The sequence below is a fragment of the Sceloporus occidentalis genome, unplaced genomic scaffold (assembly GCF_023333645.1).
Source record: "Sceloporus occidentalis isolate IW3139 unplaced genomic scaffold, rSceOcc1.0.p SCAF_2, whole genome shotgun sequence".
Lineage (NCBI taxonomy): Eukaryota > Metazoa > Chordata > Lepidosauria > Squamata > Phrynosomatidae > Sceloporus > Sceloporus occidentalis.
Window position 1 is genome coordinate 72,345,915 of NW_028316982.1, and position 17,941 is coordinate 72,363,855.

At 39.4% G+C, this 17,941-nt stretch overlaps 1 protein-coding gene across 3 annotated transcripts in view; it reads left to right on the forward strand.

Annotated features, from left to right (window-relative positions):
• Positions 1 to 17,941, forward strand: part of ATRNL1 (attractin like 1) — a 686,837-nt gene that overhangs the window by 467,485 nt on the left and 201,411 nt on the right. For 2 of the 3 annotated variants that reach the window (XM_089509984.1, XM_089509986.1), the window contains 2 exons: positions 5,887 to 5,994; positions 10,807 to 10,851. In XM_089509984.1, coding sequence (XP_089366110.1) covers positions 5,887 to 5,994; positions 10,807 to 10,851 — 153 coding nt within the window. The remainder of the gene's footprint in view (positions 1 to 5,886; positions 5,995 to 10,806; positions 10,852 to 17,941) is intronic. The other variant, XM_089509985.1, reaches the window with a different exon arrangement.

Sequence of the window (17,941 nt, forward strand, 5' to 3'; positions counted from 1 at the left end):
GTGTTCCTTTTTGTATAATGCCTATGAATGATTTTTGGACTGTGCCTATGCATAAACTTGCTTCATGGGTGATGTGGTCCATGAAGGTAGAAGATGGGTTTTATTTTATTTAGCATATCTTTCCTTTGATTAGTTGATTTCATTAATTTTATTTATTTTAGCCTGCATTAGTAGAAGCATAGTTTCCAAGCTGAGGGAAGTAATAGTCCCACTATATTATGTGCTTCTTAGGCCACATCTGGAGTACTGCATTCATTCATGAATGCCTCATCTTAAGAAGGATAAAACAAGTTGGAGCAGTTTCAGAGAAGGGCAACAGGGATGATAAGGAGTATGGAGAACAAGATATATGAGGAAAGGTTGAAGGAATTGGAGCTGTCCTGCTTGGTGATGAAAAGACTGAGGGGAGACATGATCTTTGAATATTTCAAGGGCTTTCATGAAGAGGAGGTGGCAGGCCTTTTCTTTGCTGCCCAGTTCTAATGGTTTGAAGTTACAGGAGAGTAGATTTCAATTGAACATTAGAATGAAATTCTTGATAGTAAGAGTAGTTCAGCAATGGAACCAATTTTCTAGAGAGATGGTGAGGTCTCCTTTGGATGTCTTAAAAAAAAAGCTGGACAGCTACCCACTGGAGATGCTTTAGTTGAGACCCTTCATTGAACAGGGATTTAGATTTAAGGGTCCATGAGGTCCTTTCCAGCTTTATATACAGTGGGGCAAAAAAGTTTTTAGTCAGCCACCAATTGTGCAAGTTCTCCCACTTAAAAAGATGAGAGAAGCCTGTAATTGACATCATAGGTAGACCTCAACTATGAGAGACAAAATGAGAAAACAACTCCAGACAATCACATTGTCTGATTTGGAAAGAATTTATTTGCAAATTGTGGTGGAAAATAAATATTTGGTCAATATCAAAAGTTCATCTCAATAGTTTGTTATATATCCTTTGTTGGCAATGACAGAGGTAAAACGTTTCCTTTAAGTCTTCACAAGGTTGGCACACACTGTTGCTGGTATGTTGGCCCATTCCTCCATGCAGATCTCTTCTAGAGCAGTGATGTTTTGGGGCTGTCGTTGGGCAACATGGACTTTCAACGTCCTCCAAAGTTTTTCTATGAGGTTGAGATCTGGAGACTGGCTAGGCCTCTACAGGACCTTGAAATGCTTCGTACGAAGCCATTCCTTCGTTGCCCAGCCAGTGTGTTTGGGATAATGTCATGCTTAAAGACCCAGCCACATTTCATCTTCAATGCCCTTGCTGATGGAAGGAGGTTTGCACTCAAAATCTCACGATACATGGCCCCATTCATTCTTTCCTGTACATGAATCAGTCGTCCTGGTCCCTTTGCAGAGAAACAGCCTCAAAGCATGATGTTGCCATCCCCATGCTTCACAGTAGGCATGGGGTACTTTGGATGCAACTCAGCATTCTCTCTCCTCCAAACATGACGAGTTGTGTTTCTACCAAACAGTTCTACTTTGGTTTCATCTGACTATATGACAATCCCAATCCTCTTCTGGATCATCAAAATGCTCTCTAGCAAACTTCAGACAGGCCTGGACATGTACTGGCTTAAGCAGGGGGACACGTCTGGCACTGTAGGATCTGAGTCCCTGGTGGCGTAGTATGTTACTGATGGTAGCCTTTGTTACGTTGGTCCCAGCTCTCTGCAGGTCATTCACTAGGTCCCCCTGTGTGGTTCTGGGATTTTTGCTCACTGTTCTTGTGATCATTTTGACCCCACAGGGTGAGATCTTGCGTGGAGCCCCAGATTGAGGGCAATTATCAGTGGTCTTGTATGTCTTCCATTTTCTAATTATTGCTCCCACAGTTGATTTCTTCACACCAAGCTGCTCGCCTATTGCAGATTCAGTCTTCCCAGCCTGGTGCAGGTCCACAATTTTGTTTCTGGTGTCCTTCGACAGCTCTTTGGTCTTCACCTGCTTTAACTGTCATGATTCAATCCTATGGAATCCTGGGATTTATAGTTAATTAAGATATGTAGCATTCTCTGATAGAGAGCTCTGATGCCACAACAACCTACAAATCCCAGGATTCCATAGGATGAAACCATGGCAGCAGCCTAAAAAAAGTTATTTAGAAGTTTTCTTGGTACAGTCACTCCAGTAAGGGTGTTAATACATTACATATTATAAAGCCCTATATGGCTTGGGTCCAGGCTGTTTGGAGGACCATAGGCCTGTATACAAAGGCACTTTGTATTGGGCTTAAACTAGGGGTGCATGGGGGCTGAGTGTTTCCATGCTCAGCAACCCTACCACACATGTTGGCTGTCCATACAGGGTGTAGCATGATGATGTCCGCATGGTGCAGCGCCCAAACAGCACTGCGCAGTGCAGACGTCATCATGGTGCCCTGCACACAGCCTAAAAAGAACCCGCCAGGGAGCGGGTTCTTTTTAGGCTTCCTGGAGGCTGCAGCATTTGGTTGTCGCAGTCTCACCGCCCTTTTCTCCCAATCTGTCCAGCTCCCATATCTCCCTTTATAATCCCATTAGAACTCTTAAAGTCAGTTGGAGAGGCTCTTCACTTTGTCCTACCACCTTTGAAGGCTTGTATGGTGGGAGCAAGGGAGTGGGCCTTCTTGGTGTCTGCTTCCAAACTTTGGAACTCCCTCCCTAGTGAGAGCAGAATGGCTCCGTCCTTTCTCTCCTTCCATCAGCAAGTTAAAACATTGGTATGCTGACAGGCTTTTAGAAATTGGCTGGGTTGGCTTTTAATGCTGTACAGTGCTGTTTTGAGGTTTGTGTGTTAACTTTTAATAAAGTTTATTTTTTAAAAAAATGATGTAATGTTTAACGTATCAATTGTTTTTAAAAATATATATTTATACTTTTATTTAAGTTTTTTTTTAATAGTTTTAATCGGTATTATTTTTAAATATGCTGTTAGCTGCTGTAAAGTTGCATTATTGAGAGAAATGTGGAATATAAATGAAAAGAATAACAATAGCAACAGCAGCAAGTCACTCCAGTTCTAGAACCTCAATCTTGTCTAAGAAGCTGCTTTAGCTTGTGGCTTTATTGGCGGGTTACAGACCGCCGAAAAGCAGCGGCCTGCACCTGCTCCTTTCCCTGCTGTATCGGGGCCTCAGCTGTCAGACCGGCAGCCTCTGAGGCCCTGATCCGCCGCTTTGCAGGCTGCGGGGAAGCGGCAAAAGGCCGCTTCCCCGCAGCCTGGAAAGGGGTGTCCTTGGGGCTTCAAGCCCCAAGGACACCCCAGCGGCAGCGGGGACTCCCAGAAAGGGGCCACTTGGCCCCTTTCTGATTTGTGTCGCTGGTGCAGCCTTCACACGGCTGCACCAGCGACGCAAACCAGGAAGGAGCTCCATTTCGGAGCTCCTTCCTTCTCCGCCGAAAGGGCGCATTAAGCGCCCTCGCATGGAGCGATGGCATCACGTCCGCGCCACCTCGTTTGGAGGCGACACATTCGTGACACCATCATGGCGGCGGCCATGTGGAATGGCCGCCGCCATTTTGTGCACGCGGAGCACGTACTAGGGTTAGGGGGTGCGGAAGCACCGCCCCTTCCTAACCCTAGTATGCGCTCTGCGCGTACTTTAATGGCGGTCTGTAACCCGCCATTGTCTCAGCACACTGGGTAGCAGTACATGGATACATACACCCCCATTTTGGCCCTGGTAGCTTCTAAAATTTTGTTTCTTCCAGATACCATGCCACCCTGTTCATCTGAAGAAGCAAGGAAACAAACTTAATTGGACAACTAATTTGATTTAAATATTTAATACTGCCTTTATTAGATTCACAGATTGAGAGAGAAAAGATTTGTATTATTTAGTGCTCCACATCATTTTTATTTGTTCTTTTTTAATTAGTAGGAGCATTGGAGATTGAGGGGGGAAATAGAAAGTAACTTTGGAGAATGTTAATAGTGGTTCCCTGAACACTGGTGTGATGTCAGTGGATTGACTGAGCAACCTGAGCATAATTTAAGACTTTGGGTTGCTCAGTTACAATGGCACCTGCTCTCTAATGCTCAGACATTATTCCTCATGTTTAAGTAATCAGAGAAGGGACTGCATATAAGCTGCCACAGACACTGTCACTAATAACTCCATCTGGCTTCAGTACAAATGCATAGGGAATCGGAAGTCTGAAAGGGCTTGTTCTTGGCACAGGTTCACTGAGTTTGTTCCTTTATCAGTGAGATCAGACTTTGGATCTCTTACCACTGTTTTGACATATGTGGTGCCAGTTTTAGATTAATGCTCTGTGTGCATGTGTGTGCGTGCGCATGCAAGTGTGTGTCTGTGTGAGAGAGAATTAGTTCTTTAGAGTACTGAGGAAAAGCATGATTTATATATGTTTGTTCCAACCTATAAGCAAAATATGTATAGAAAAATGTATCTAGTGGTAGCAGATACCAACATTTTACTATGAATTATGCAAATAAAAACCTTTGTATAATGTAAGGTGTATGTATGTCTTAGACAATAACCTGTGTTACTGTGTAGCGTAGAGAGATCTCAATAATGCAGTTCTGACAGGGATGCAGGAGCAATATCTGGGGGAAAGCAGAGTTTGAGAGAAAGTAGTTGAAAGGATGAAAGTGCTGTCCTTTAGGAAGGCAGGTTGTAACACAGAATTCTCACTGATGAAAAAGCAGGGAGGAAGTAGGATTGCTTTGGGAAGGGATGGGGTACCAACGGCTCACAGACTAAATGAGTTTTATAATTCCTTTCCAATCTGACCATATATAGGAATGGTGAGAATTTCATTTTAGTTGACTTTTGGTCTGAATTCTATTAAAATGCCCATCATTCAAAGTTAGGTGAAAGCAATCCTGGCAGACTTGCCCATTCCTAGGAATGAGTGAGGATTTCATTTCAATTTGATCAGAATTCATTACATGGTGAGAGAGGATGAAACAGATTTGCCCACTCTATGTGTGACCTTTACTCCTTGGCCCAACTGCATTTTTTTTCTCCTCTCACATTCATTAATAATCTCCTCCCTTCTCTGCCTGTTCTACCCCTTCCCCTTCTGCTGCTGAACCCAGAGCAAATCAGTTGGAGGTGGAGAGATCTCTGACACTCACTCCTTCCACTTAAGAAGCCATCTTCTAATTTCCTCTGCTCTTTCCCTCTTCTCTCTGGCTAGCTTTGTCTCTGCGTCACTATCTCCTCCTCCATTTCTTCCCTACCTGTCCTTCCCTCTTTGGTTTGTAGTTACTTCCCTGTTCTCCACTACTCAGTGTTTCACATTTTCCAGCTAACTGATAAATTGCAAACAGAAACAAAGGGGAAGAATTTCTCTTTTTCTCTGTTTGCTTGGATAGATGGAAGTGGATGGTTGGCTAGATGGACACTTGTGGGGTATGGATGAGTATGTGTAAGAAGCACTCAGTGTGGGGTTGCAGTAATGATTTTAAGTTAAAATTCCTACAACCTCATACTTTTCTTCATCTTCCTTCTTAGCATTCCTAACACAAAATGGTTGAGAGATGTAATGAGTATAACAGAGAAAACAAGGGAGGTTGTGGGGTGGTTGTAGGCATGCATAGCACAGACCTATGACAATTTACACCTCCAAAGAAATATACCCACCTCTGGGTTACACTATAAATTAGTGGGAGCCAAGGAAACCTGTGTTGTTCTCTACACTTGATCATTAATTGCTATGGGTGTGGGTATGTAAGAGTGACACACAAACTGTCCTGTTTTATTACATTATCCTTGGAATTGAGAACATATTACTCTTTGTAAAGTACCAAAATGTATGCCTTTCAAATAAACTGTTGAAAGATTCCACAGATTTCTGTTTGATCAATGTTAAAAGACACCAGCTATCGTCTTACGTTATTTTAAAGATATTTCATTAAAACATTTTTCCCTTCCATCAGCAACTTATGCGGGAGCGACAGCAGATGGCCAGCCGTCCCTTTGCTTCTGTGGATGTAGCACTTGAAGTAGGAGCTGAGCAAACAGACTGTCTGCGAAGGCCGTTAGAGGTAGGAACTTGGGGCTGACAAGGGAATTTTGCAATTTGCATATTTATATTGCTACCCTCATCTGCAACTGTTTTTGAAACCAAAGACGAGTATGATTACCTGGAGCTGACAAGTTGCAGCCACATATGTTGTGTCATTTTGGAGCTTCATCATTTCCTTAGTATGACATGAGCAGTAGCAAAAGCCACTGGGGAATCTATTAGTTTAGTCTAAAGGAACAATCTGCTCACCTGGCAGTCCTTTCTTGGTGGGTAAGAACTGAAGAAATTTAAGATGCATGTATAAAAAAAGCCGCGTATTGTGTCCTTCTGAGTGCACAGTGCCCCCTAGTTAACTGTTCACATCTCACTTAATTAACCAAGATTGGTCTTCAAAATGAGCTTTGCTCTGTGTGTCATTATTATGTTTTTATTTGTGAAAGCTGGAGAGTAGTGCCTACAGAGTATGTTGTTGTTTGTGACTAATGGATACATTATGACATTTTTATTGTGAAGGCAACATTTTGAAAGAGAAATTATAATATGCTAAGAAATGTAATGCTGTATTGGAACAATGTAATAACTCATCAAATAGATTCAGGAACAGTCACCTAAAATAAAAGGAGAATGGCAATTTTAGGGTGCTGATGGATAATTAAGTGGGACTGGAGATTTATTCAGTCGTATTCACGTATTTCTGTGCTTGTATTTATAATTTTGTTTTATGATTTTTATATATCTTTTCTAGGACCAAATTGATACTTCTGACATTATTCAAATATTTGCATTGCATTTTTTAAATTAACATTTTCCTCAAAGTTAATTTTTTCCCTGAAGTCTTGAGTATTTTCTTTTTCATGAATGGTGAGAAACTAGCAACATAAGTATTTTCCAGATATATATATTTAAAAAAAACTAAAGTTTTTTTAAAGCTCATGCATAAGTCTAGAAATCTTAGTTAAAAAAAAACTGACCCCAAAAACCTGGATCAATTTATTCACAAGTCAATGCTAAATACAGTGCACCTGTGCCAACTGTGGGCTTGCCATCCATGGTTTGAGCTTCTGCAGATAGCAAACCTCAGTTTTTTCAGTGGACTTGTATGCACACGACACGTGTATGCATATGAGTGTGAGCAAGTGTGCATGCCCATTGAAAAGAATGGGATTTAAGGTCTTGTGTTTTTTGTTGTCCGTGGGGAGAGGGGGCCAGATTGGATTCCCCACAGATAGGAAGGAACAGTTGTACTGCACTTTAACTCTTATCAAAAAAGGAACCATCCCCTTCTCTGAGAAGGGATAAAAAGCCAAGAGCTATATCTGTCTTGTGAGAGTCTTAAAGAAGCACCAATCCCCTCTTACTCTCTCTGCCATGGTGCCACATGTGACCTTTGTGAATGCCTGCCTGGGCAAATGGCAGCAGTGGCAGCTCTTTGGCACTTCTCCTCATTGGCACATGGAGAGAATGCTTCGAAGGATCATAAGACAATTATTTATATTTGTCAAATAAAGCAGCTTCCGGATGCTTCAGGGTCATGGCGTTTAGGTGATGCTCACCCCCAATGGCCAGAAGCTGCTCTGAGTCCACCTAATGTGGGCCGAAGCCCAGCCCATAATTGTCATTTTCTTTGCTGTCTTTTCATCCGCTTTCACCTGTGTGTAGTTCTTAGCCCTACTTGTGTCTGATTGCCTCCTCCACACATTGCAGAGCCATAATTTACCATAGCTCCCTCCTTATCCATCTAGCCTTTAGAGTGAGCACAACTAGTTATGCCTCCAAGAATTTTGTAACCCCTTTAGCATCATTTTCCTTTCTGTCATTCTTTGCACTCTTTGTTACACAACCCTAAGTTTTACCCTTGGCTTATCCATGAGTCAAATCAAAATCCATAATTTTGTGTCCAAAACCGGCCCTTGATTTATATATGAGGTGAATTTATAGTCAAGTATATGCAATAATCTCATGAATGAATAAGTTGCTGTAAGACTCACTAAACTCCTATTCTCCATTCTCTCATTTTAGTTAATAAAACAATTAGGCCATTATGGAGATTATGAGGTGTGTGTCCATTTCCTATATTCCCACACAACTACCTCTTCTGGATACTAGAAAAGTAGTCAAATGTGGAGCCAGATTACCTTGTACTAACCACAATAAGGAGCTAGTTAAACATATGAGAGACACTCCCAGACCTCCCTGTTTTACCCCCAGTATGCTTACTTGTGAACTCAGAAAATGGGGGACTCTATAGAAAGACAGTTTCTACACATGCTCCAAATTGTATAGATTGTGTGATATGGGAGTATGGGTAAGTCTTGTTAATATCTGCTTGTTTAGAAAGAAAAGCTACATGAAGATGTCTGTAATTGAGTGATGCAGCAGGAGATATCTCAGCCTCTAGAGCTATGGTGGGAACATATAGGGCTATAATTCCTGCAGGCCCTCCCTTGCTGCTTATGGGAGTTATAGGTCCAAATATCTGAAGGCCAAAGGTTCCCTACACCTGAACAGAGCAATTTAAATATGTAAGCATAATGTTTTCAAGGTCACAGAATGGCACAGGAATATGTTGGGAATATTTCCTTTAGTGCAAATGTTTATGTAGAGAAAATTACACCTGAACAGTTGTGGATGATGTGATAAACGGGTGGGGTGGGGTGTAATATTTCATGAACAAAATATATTGGCTTGAGTCCTGTAAAAAAGCAAATTACAAGATCTGCTTCAGTTCTTAGAACCAGTGGAGTCTAGCTGTTTCCATTTCAATGGAGCAGTGAATCTGCTCTGGGTCATAGACTGAGCTTTAAAGATGATATCCAAGATGCTGAATTTTAGGGATAGAGTTAAGTACCTTAGATATCCCCTTTAAAGTTTGGACTAAAACATGGAGCAGATTCAAAATCCTGCTGACCTGGAAAGCACTAGCCATCACTGTTTGCAATTAATTAATCCTGTCAATACATTTGTTGTACTAAAAACAAACCACCTGTTTGTGTACCCACCAACTGCTAAAGCCTGTGAGACTTGTGTCAAGCTCAAAGACCACATTCTTCAGGGTTTCTGATAAATAGAGGCTAATGCCAATATCTATTGCTGACATAATTTGAGTATTTTCAAAGCAAAGGGCATTTAATCAGTCCCTTTGGCGAGGAAGGAAGGAAAGAAGGATGAAAAAAGGAAAGGAAAGGGGGGAGGGAGAGAGAGAAAAAGAAAGAAAGCTGTTCTTGAAGGCAACCAGGGAATGCAGCTGTCAGCACCCCCATCCATAGCTGCCGTGTGAATTTCTCTTTTGGAGAAACAAAAGGAGGCTCCAGGCTATTCAGGCTGACAACTGGGGGTCCCTGGGCTGCATACAAAACTGAAGTTTTGTGTAATTTATCTGGAGAACAATATTTTAATGCTCTATTTGGGAGGGAAGGGACAGTGTGGGTGGTGGGAGCACAGGCTTGGATTGTTTTCTTATTGCTTATTTAATTAAACCTTAAAAGTAAACATCAAAAGTTAATTGCTGCCATTTTCTATGACATGTTTTATTTAGAAACTAATGGATGTGAAAGCTGAAATATTTTCTTTTCTTTTCTTTTTTTTAAAAAGAGTTTTTAATAGACTTCCACTCCCATTTCTTCTTTAAGCATATTCTGGTAATTGTGTTCATACTTGCTCCTTGGCTGTGGTCTTCTTGGCCTGATTATCATATACAGAGCCTGGATGCCATTCAACTTTTTCCACTAGAGGACTGCAATCTGCAGCAAGAAGGTGCATTGCCCTGAATATTAAAGTAATATGGTGCAATGTATTGATTGGTCTGTGGTGACTACTGCATAGAGTTCAATACAAAGAAAGAACTTTGTATTATAAAATTAAATTACAGGTCTGTTTTGAACTTATAAAAGCAAAGGAATAAAATTACATTTGCTCTAAACTGTAAGAGTTCTCCTTAGCCCTTGTACTTGCATTAGGGTCATTTTATTCAGTAAGCTACAACAACAACAAAAAATAGTCTCATTTCACGCTATCCTGCTTTTCCATTTTCATTTTACTATAATCACAATGTGATTTATTGGGGCCAGTCTATCAATCAGTTCTTGTCTCCTTCCTTTACTATATCTTAAAAGGAAAGAGAGGTTGCTGCTTTGTTGTAATTATATTTACAATAACCACTTTCTTTATATTTACATTTCTGGTACAGTATATGACATCCATGTAATATATGCATATGCATAAACTGGTTTAACTTTGTGCTCTTGAATATATTTTGAATAAACATGACACTGCCCTTTGAATTCCTTCCCAGGAGACCTGGTTAGCATTTGCATGTTAGTTTCACACTGGGGAGATAAACTCTTTCACTTATAAGAATAGCACAATTACAAGTTGTTTTCATGACCCCTTTCCCCAAAGTTCTTTTATTGTGTCTGATGCAAGGCTGATTTAGATAAGATATAAAGCCAATGTCATTCTTTCATTGATATTGTAATAACTCTTCTAATTCTAGTAATGTACTATTGACTTGTGGGACAAAATGCAATTCCAGGGTAACCGTTACCCTTAGCATTATATGCCTTCTAGTTCACTTGCTAATAAAAATGTTGCACATTAACATTGCCTACCCTAATACATTGTAATGTAAGTTTCCACATGAAGGCGGCATGATCTGCATGAATATTAATTATCGGGTATAGCATTTTTTACTTGTGAGATGTTTATATGCATTCAGTCAAGATTTCAACTGTGATGTATGAAAATCTTCACTGTGATCGTATGACTTTCACAGAATAATGATAATTTGAACCCCCTCTCTCCCCCAATTTCCCCCCTGTGATAAAGTCCATAGATTCAAAAGGGATATTCAGCAACCTTTGTGATTTGCCACACTATGGTAAGTAATTATGGTGAAAGAGGGAGAAGTTGAATGAATGGGAGGAAGAAATAAGGAAGGGAAGACCAGGATGTATGAGTATCTGGTAGATTTTAGTAATGTTTGTTATGAGTTGTAAAAGTTTTTTTTTTACCCTACAAAGGTAGAAGTCTAAAAAATCTGAATATACATTGCTAACCAGACTGCTTTATCAAGTATGTATTTAAAGGCATAAAGCATACTCTGGTCAAAAATGCTTAGACCTCTGGTCATGGGTCCTTGGGTCTTCTATATTTCCCTTTTTGATTACTAATTATGAACACAAAATCTTTACAGCTTAATGTTCCGACCCATCTGACCCAGAGGTTTGTATATGTCTTTTCAAAGATATTTCTCCAGCTGCTGGTGGTGCTGTTCTCTTGCATGTGTTTCCCTAATACTTTGCCATAAAGATATTTTATATTCTTCTCACTTTTGGTATATATATTTGTTAATCTCCAAGGTCTACTGTGAGCTTACTTGCATGATATATTTCCATGTATATATTTAAAATACACTTACATATATAATCTAACTCCCAGTGAGACATGAACTTATTTTCCAAAACTGTAAAATAAATCTACTAATTTTACCCTGTTAACAAAAGTGATTAAAATAAATTTAAGGAATCTGGCATGAGGTCATGATAGTATGTTTGCATGAGTGTTAAAGCCAAATCCAAGTTAAAATGCTGTTGGCTGTCCTTGTGCTATCCAGTATACTAACCAGAAAGCTTTCTGTTTTCCCTTGCCAATAAGATAACAGGGGTTTTTAACTTAGTTTGCAAACAAATACAGTTTTTGCTGGGCTTATTCCCCCCCCCCCCTTCATTTAAATAATTTAATGAGCAAATTGAAAATCTGCAACCAAAGCATACTTGATTATTTTGTACAAAATGAAATCGCTATGTGTGCTTGATCAGCAGTACACTTGCTTTATTTCTCTGTTAGGAGAAGATAGGTAGATAGGAAGTGCATTTTACAACCCTGTTTACCACAGGTCATCTCAGTGGCTCTGTTTCATAGACCCATCTCACCCAAGTTTTCTAGTGTACGTTTTATTTTAGAGATGTGTTTAGTAACTTTGGGACTGATTTTGGTGTCTTTTAAGATGAAGTGGGCTAGCAGATTTTTTTGTTGTTAACTGTTGTCAAGTTGACTTTGACTTGTACTGTAGCAGCCATATGAATAAGAGACCTCCAAGTTGTTCTATCATCAACTCAGGTCTTGCAGACTAAGGGCTAAGGCTTCCTTGATTGAAACTATCCATCTGTAAGGTATTCTTCCTTTTTTCCTACTGCTTTGTATCTTACCAAGATTTATTATATTTTTAGTGGGCCATGTCTTCTCATAGTATATCCAAAGTATGTCAGTCTCGGTTTAGTCATCTTGGCTTCTAGGGAGACTTCATACTAGATTTGTTCTAGGACCTATTTATTTGTCTTTTTTAGCAGTCCACGGTATCCATAGAATTCTTCTCCAGCTCCACATTTCAAATTAGTTGGTTTTCTTTCTATCAGCTTTCTACAACTTTCCAGCTTTCAGAACCATACACAGGAACTGGAAATACTGTACAATGTCATGGACAATTCTAAATTTAGTATCCAATTATATAGCATTACTCTTCAGGATTTTGTCTAGTTCCTTCAAAGTTACCCTTCCAAATCCTAGTCTTGCTTGACTGCAGTCTCCATTCTGATTAATGTCTCAGCCACAATACAGAAACTCTTGAACTAGTTCAATGTCTTCATTGTCTATTTACCAATCATCTGTGATCATTATTTTTGTTTTCTTCATGTTCAACTGTAAACCTACATTTGCACTTTCTTCTGTCTTTGCTATTCTCTGCTGGTGGTATGGTGTTATCTCCATATCTTAAATTGTTGATGTTCTTTCCCCCAATATTCATACCTCCTACCTCCAAGTCTCATCCTGCTTTACATATGCTACATTTAGTGTACAAGTTAACAGAAAGGGTGAGAAAATACAGCTTTGCCTTAATCTCTTGCCAATTGGAAACCATTCTGTTTCTCCATATTCTGCCTGATGGTAGCCTTTTGTCCTGAGTACAGATTGTGTATCAGGACAGTCAAATGTTGTAGTACACCCATTTTCTTTAAGAGTGGTCCATAGTTTTTCATGATCTACACAACCATTGACTTTGTTATAATTAATAAAGCACTGACTGATTTATTTTTGAAATTCTTTAGTGTGCTCCATTAGCCCATGTATGTTTGCAGTATGATCCCTAGTGCCTCTTTGTTTCCTGAACACAGCTTGAACAACTGAAATTTCTCACGCTATATATGGTAAAAAGTCTTTGTTGTACAATTGTGAGCATCACTTGGCTTTTATGGAAGATTGATGCAATTGCCCTATCATTACTGCAATCCCTGGTGTCATCTTTCTTGAAGAGCAGATATCTATTGCATTTCCATTCTGTGGGCCATTGTTTTGTTTCCATAATGGTTGACAGATTTTAGGTAGAACTAGAGTAGATTCTATCTCTCTAGCTTGAAACAGCTCTTTGGTAATGCCATTTGTTTCTGGTGAAATATTTCTCTCAAGCACTCTCAGTGCAGCTTTGATTTCACTTTGTAAATGTTTAGGTTCATCTTCAAATGGTTCTTCATTTAATAAATCTACCATCCTTTAATCTCTTTTAGACAGTTTTTTTCAGTGTGCCATTTTCACTATCTTTGTATTTGTACTTGGTTGCATAATGTGTATCCCTGCTGGTTTTGTAGCATCCCCACTCCTGGTTTGAATTTTCCTTTGAATTCCAGACCTTGTAGATCTTGTTATCCTTTTTGTTGTTGTTGTTCTTTTCTTTTTCTCTGCATTAATTATTATAGTAGCTGTGTTAGCCCTGTGCAGAAGTTGCTGAAGAGTTGCACTGAAGATTCTGAGCCTATTTCTGTCCCTGTTTACTTCTCATATGTCAAGGGTTTAATCTGTCATCCATTGATGCTTCTCTTTCTTTTTGGTTGCAGGTAGTGTCCTTTTGCATCCCCTCCCGACAATGTCCCAGACTTTGGTCCAGTGTTTTTCTGCCTCCTGGTCAATTAAAAAATAAACTTTAAAAACATTCTGTGAGAATGTTCTTGAGGTATTATTTTGACATGATGTTTCGTGTTCTTCAGCTTTACCCTAAGTTTGGATACTAGCAGATTGTGGTCTGTGCCCCAGTCTGCTCTTGGTTTTGTATTTGCAGAGAGAATGGACTTTCTCCATCCTCTGCATCCAGTTAACATTGATTAGTTTTGAGATACTCCCTGTATGGTAAGAGGGGTGAATAGGAACACAGCATGAGGTGAGGTGAAAGGTATGTTCTCTAATTGCTTTGTAATGAAACTACCTTTGTCGTATTGAGAGAAGAAATGTGAAGAGCCTGCGGGTGGGGATGGAGTGATCAGCAAACCCATTTGGTACCATCTAGGTCTCTCAGATATCTGTAGGTCACTGTGACCCCAAAGTTGAATATTATGAAACCACACATATATCTCTCTCTGGCGCCCCTCTTACGCTGACCCGTGGCGAGTTCACTGTAGAATACTATTTTTGGGAGGCGATGGTCCTTCATCCTAGAAACGTGTCCTGCCCAGCTCAGCTACATCCTCAATGGCATGACCTCAATGCTGGTGATCCCTGCTTGCTCGAGGACAGCAACATTTGTCACATAGTCAGTCCAGTGTATATTTAGAATTGTGCGTAAACAGCGCTGATGAAAGCGTTCAAGGAGTCGCAGGTGTTGGCAATAGGTGACCCATGTTTCAGACCCATAGAGGAGAATAGACAGTACAATGGCTCTATACACACTGATTTTTGTGCTTCTAGTGAGAGGGGTATAGGGTACGCTAACACTTTCCATCTTTGTGTGTGTGTTGCCTTAGCCTTTTGTGTGCCAAATTAACTGTGAAGCAGCAGTATTCTTTGCTTTAAATGTGGCTGTAAAAAAACTCCACAAATTATTTGATCTTATTTCTCTGAGTCAATAGTATAATTATTATACCATACGATATAATAATTATTTTCTTCATTAACTCATTAATTGAACTAATTAGCCCATTATATATCAATTCTCTGCAACAAAATTAAAAGCACCTATATAAAACTTTCTAGTCTTTACCATGTTTTTCATATCATTTCATGTGTTTTGTGCTCTCTTGATACCTTGCTTCCTCTCCTCTGAACTTAACCTGTGACATACCTCTGTGGATTAGGCCCTTGTTTCTTATACCAGCTTTGCATGCCTGTTTGAATAACAGTTGTGTCTCTAGGAGAATGTTCTTCTTGCTCTGGCTTCAAGTTTGCAGACAGATCATAATAATCCAAGAGAAGGCTCCTGCTGAGGCCTGACAGTTTCTTTGGTGAAACCAAGAAAGGACTGCAATTCAGATTTTTTGTATAATCTTTCTTGGTTCTGAATATCAATCACACCTTCCACTAGATAACTTGTAGATAAAACTATGAAATCGCACATAGAATATATGACCATGAACAGAGCCTCTGGTGCTCCCTGGTCATTTCAATAATGGGTGCACATTTTCATTCAGCCATGTCAACATGAATCACTTTTGGGCTACTGTGGCTGTTATCTTTTGGTCAGGTCAGATTCTATGGTGGTACATTTTCCTTCTGAATGCATCTCCAGATTTAGGTCAAAGTATGGGGAAAATATTTTATAAATGTATGAATTAAACAAATCTCCTTTTAAGATGTAAACTGTGGGTCCTGTGTTGCCTTTCAGCACCCTCAAATTATAAGGAATTGGAAACTTTCATCAATATTCTTAGATTCCCTAGGATTCACTGTTTCAATCGTTTCTGCAGACAGGCCCATGATCATAATTAAAATACAAGGGATGGATCATTTTATGTGATTATAGAAATATTTGTAGAATTTGACAGAATCAAATTCTGAATTATTAATTATTTTTACTCATTGCACCAGTCTTTACTAGGTAACTGTCATCTTTTACTGTCAGCTATGAATTATTTGGACTGGGAGAATCTAGAAATTAGTTAAACAGAGCCCAGGATTTGTTTGAGATGTTGATTTTGTGGGAACGGGGTCTTCAGCAGTTTTTCAGGGAAACCTAGATATTTTTGCTAGCCACTGGTTGCTATTTTCACTTTTAGAGGTCAAAAGGAGGAGTAACTCATATTACTCTGATTAGGGTGCAGTGGTTAAATGCCTATACTGTAGCCACTTGCTCACAAACCACAAGGTTGCGAGTTCAATACTAGCCAAGGGCTCAAGCTCGACTCAGGCTTGCATCCTTCTGAGGTTGCTAAAATGAGTGCCCAGCTTGTGGGGGGTAATTAGCTTACAGTTGTAAACTGCTTAGGGACTGCTTAAGTGGTATGAACCGGTATATAAATGAAGCTGGTATTGCTATTACTACTTCATTTCTTTTTCTCTCTTTCTGTTATCCTCATTGCACCACACCATCATAATCACACTTCATTGCCCCACATCATCTCACAACTTCTTCAGTTAGAGAATTCAAGACTTTCACAGTAGAATTTGATGGCGAAGGGGAGGAGATTGTTTGCAAGACCTGCCCAGTAACAGTAGCCTGTTATCGGACCATCTTTTGAGAATTCACAGAGCACAAATCCATGATGGTTTATCTTATGATGTGACCATTTTGTGGTCAAAATGAGGTTTACTGTTTCTTCCCATAGCAATGCATCTGGTGTCCTCCTTCCCCTCATTCCCACTAAAAGTTTCTAATATCAGTTCAGTCATTACATTTGCTATGCATTGTCTAGCTGCTGAATCTACTCATTGCTTACTTTTCTGTACTATTTCTGTAATTCTATTTATTACTTCAACTATCCAGTGCCTTCTGTAGTCATCATAATTGCAGCCATATGCCATTCTTGCCCCAGGAAATGGAAGATTGTATCAACCCATTTTCTGTCGTTTTTCTAACTTTCTTCCTTCTCCAAATCCAATTCCAAATTGCTTTTCTACCTTTCTGCATGCCCCCTGATTTGCTCCACACTTTGACCTCAGAACATACAATATCAGCTTCTTACTGCCCCCATCTCTTTATCCAGTATGTTTTTCCTCTACTTGTCATAACTCCATATAGCTAGAAATTGCCCTTCCACTCAGGCTGCCTCATTTATCTGGAAAACGTTTTGTCTCTCAAGCTATTGAATCTCTTCATTTGAGATATTGCTTCAAGACCTTTATTTTCTTTTTCTTTTATTTTCTTTCGTTAGCTAATACCAGGTTCTTTCTGAAAAAATATTTCGTGATACCTCGATGAAGGATGTTATTTTCAGAAAAGATATTCTGTAGGGTTTTTTGTTGTTGTTGTTGAGGAATAGTGCTTGCCTCAGAGGAAAACAATTTTCATTTATCCACCTCAAAATAATTTCACCTGTTGTTATAATGTACACAAAAGAAAAACCTGCCAATCTTATTGCATGACTTTTGCACAATTTATTTTCAAATCAACAAATAGTGTTAATTTTGCAGCTGTCTAATAATATTATATGTAATTCTGTATTTTGACTGAACTCCCTAATTTTATGTTTAAACACTCACAAACAGCATGAACTTAGACTTAATCTGTAGAATGCACTTACCATAATAGTGGTGTAATTCTGCTCCTTAAATAATAAGAAATAAAGAATGAAAGCCATAGCCTCAAGTCATGTCATGAATGTTTCTGTACAGAAGATTTAGTAATAGCCATGGCTTGAAAAAACTGCCTGTATAAACACTTGTGGCTACTAAGAAGTCATTGATACACAGAAGAGTCCTGTTCTTATTAGATTTTTTTCTGACTGAGAAGCATCCATGTAACCTTACAGCATGTGTTTCTCTTAAGTGCACCCATAGTGACAGTAGTCATGATAGTTGTCCTTCTGTCTCTGTGGAGTGAGCAGATTCAATAAAAACAGAGGTGGTAAAATTCTAGTTCTGGAGTTGCATATGTTTCTAAAACCTTTTTTTGCCATTTCCAATTCTTTCAGACTCATTGGATTGCCTGTTTTCTGTTAAGAAATCGAATTGTCTTGCCTAGAAGTTTCCAGGAGCAGCAGTTCACCTTT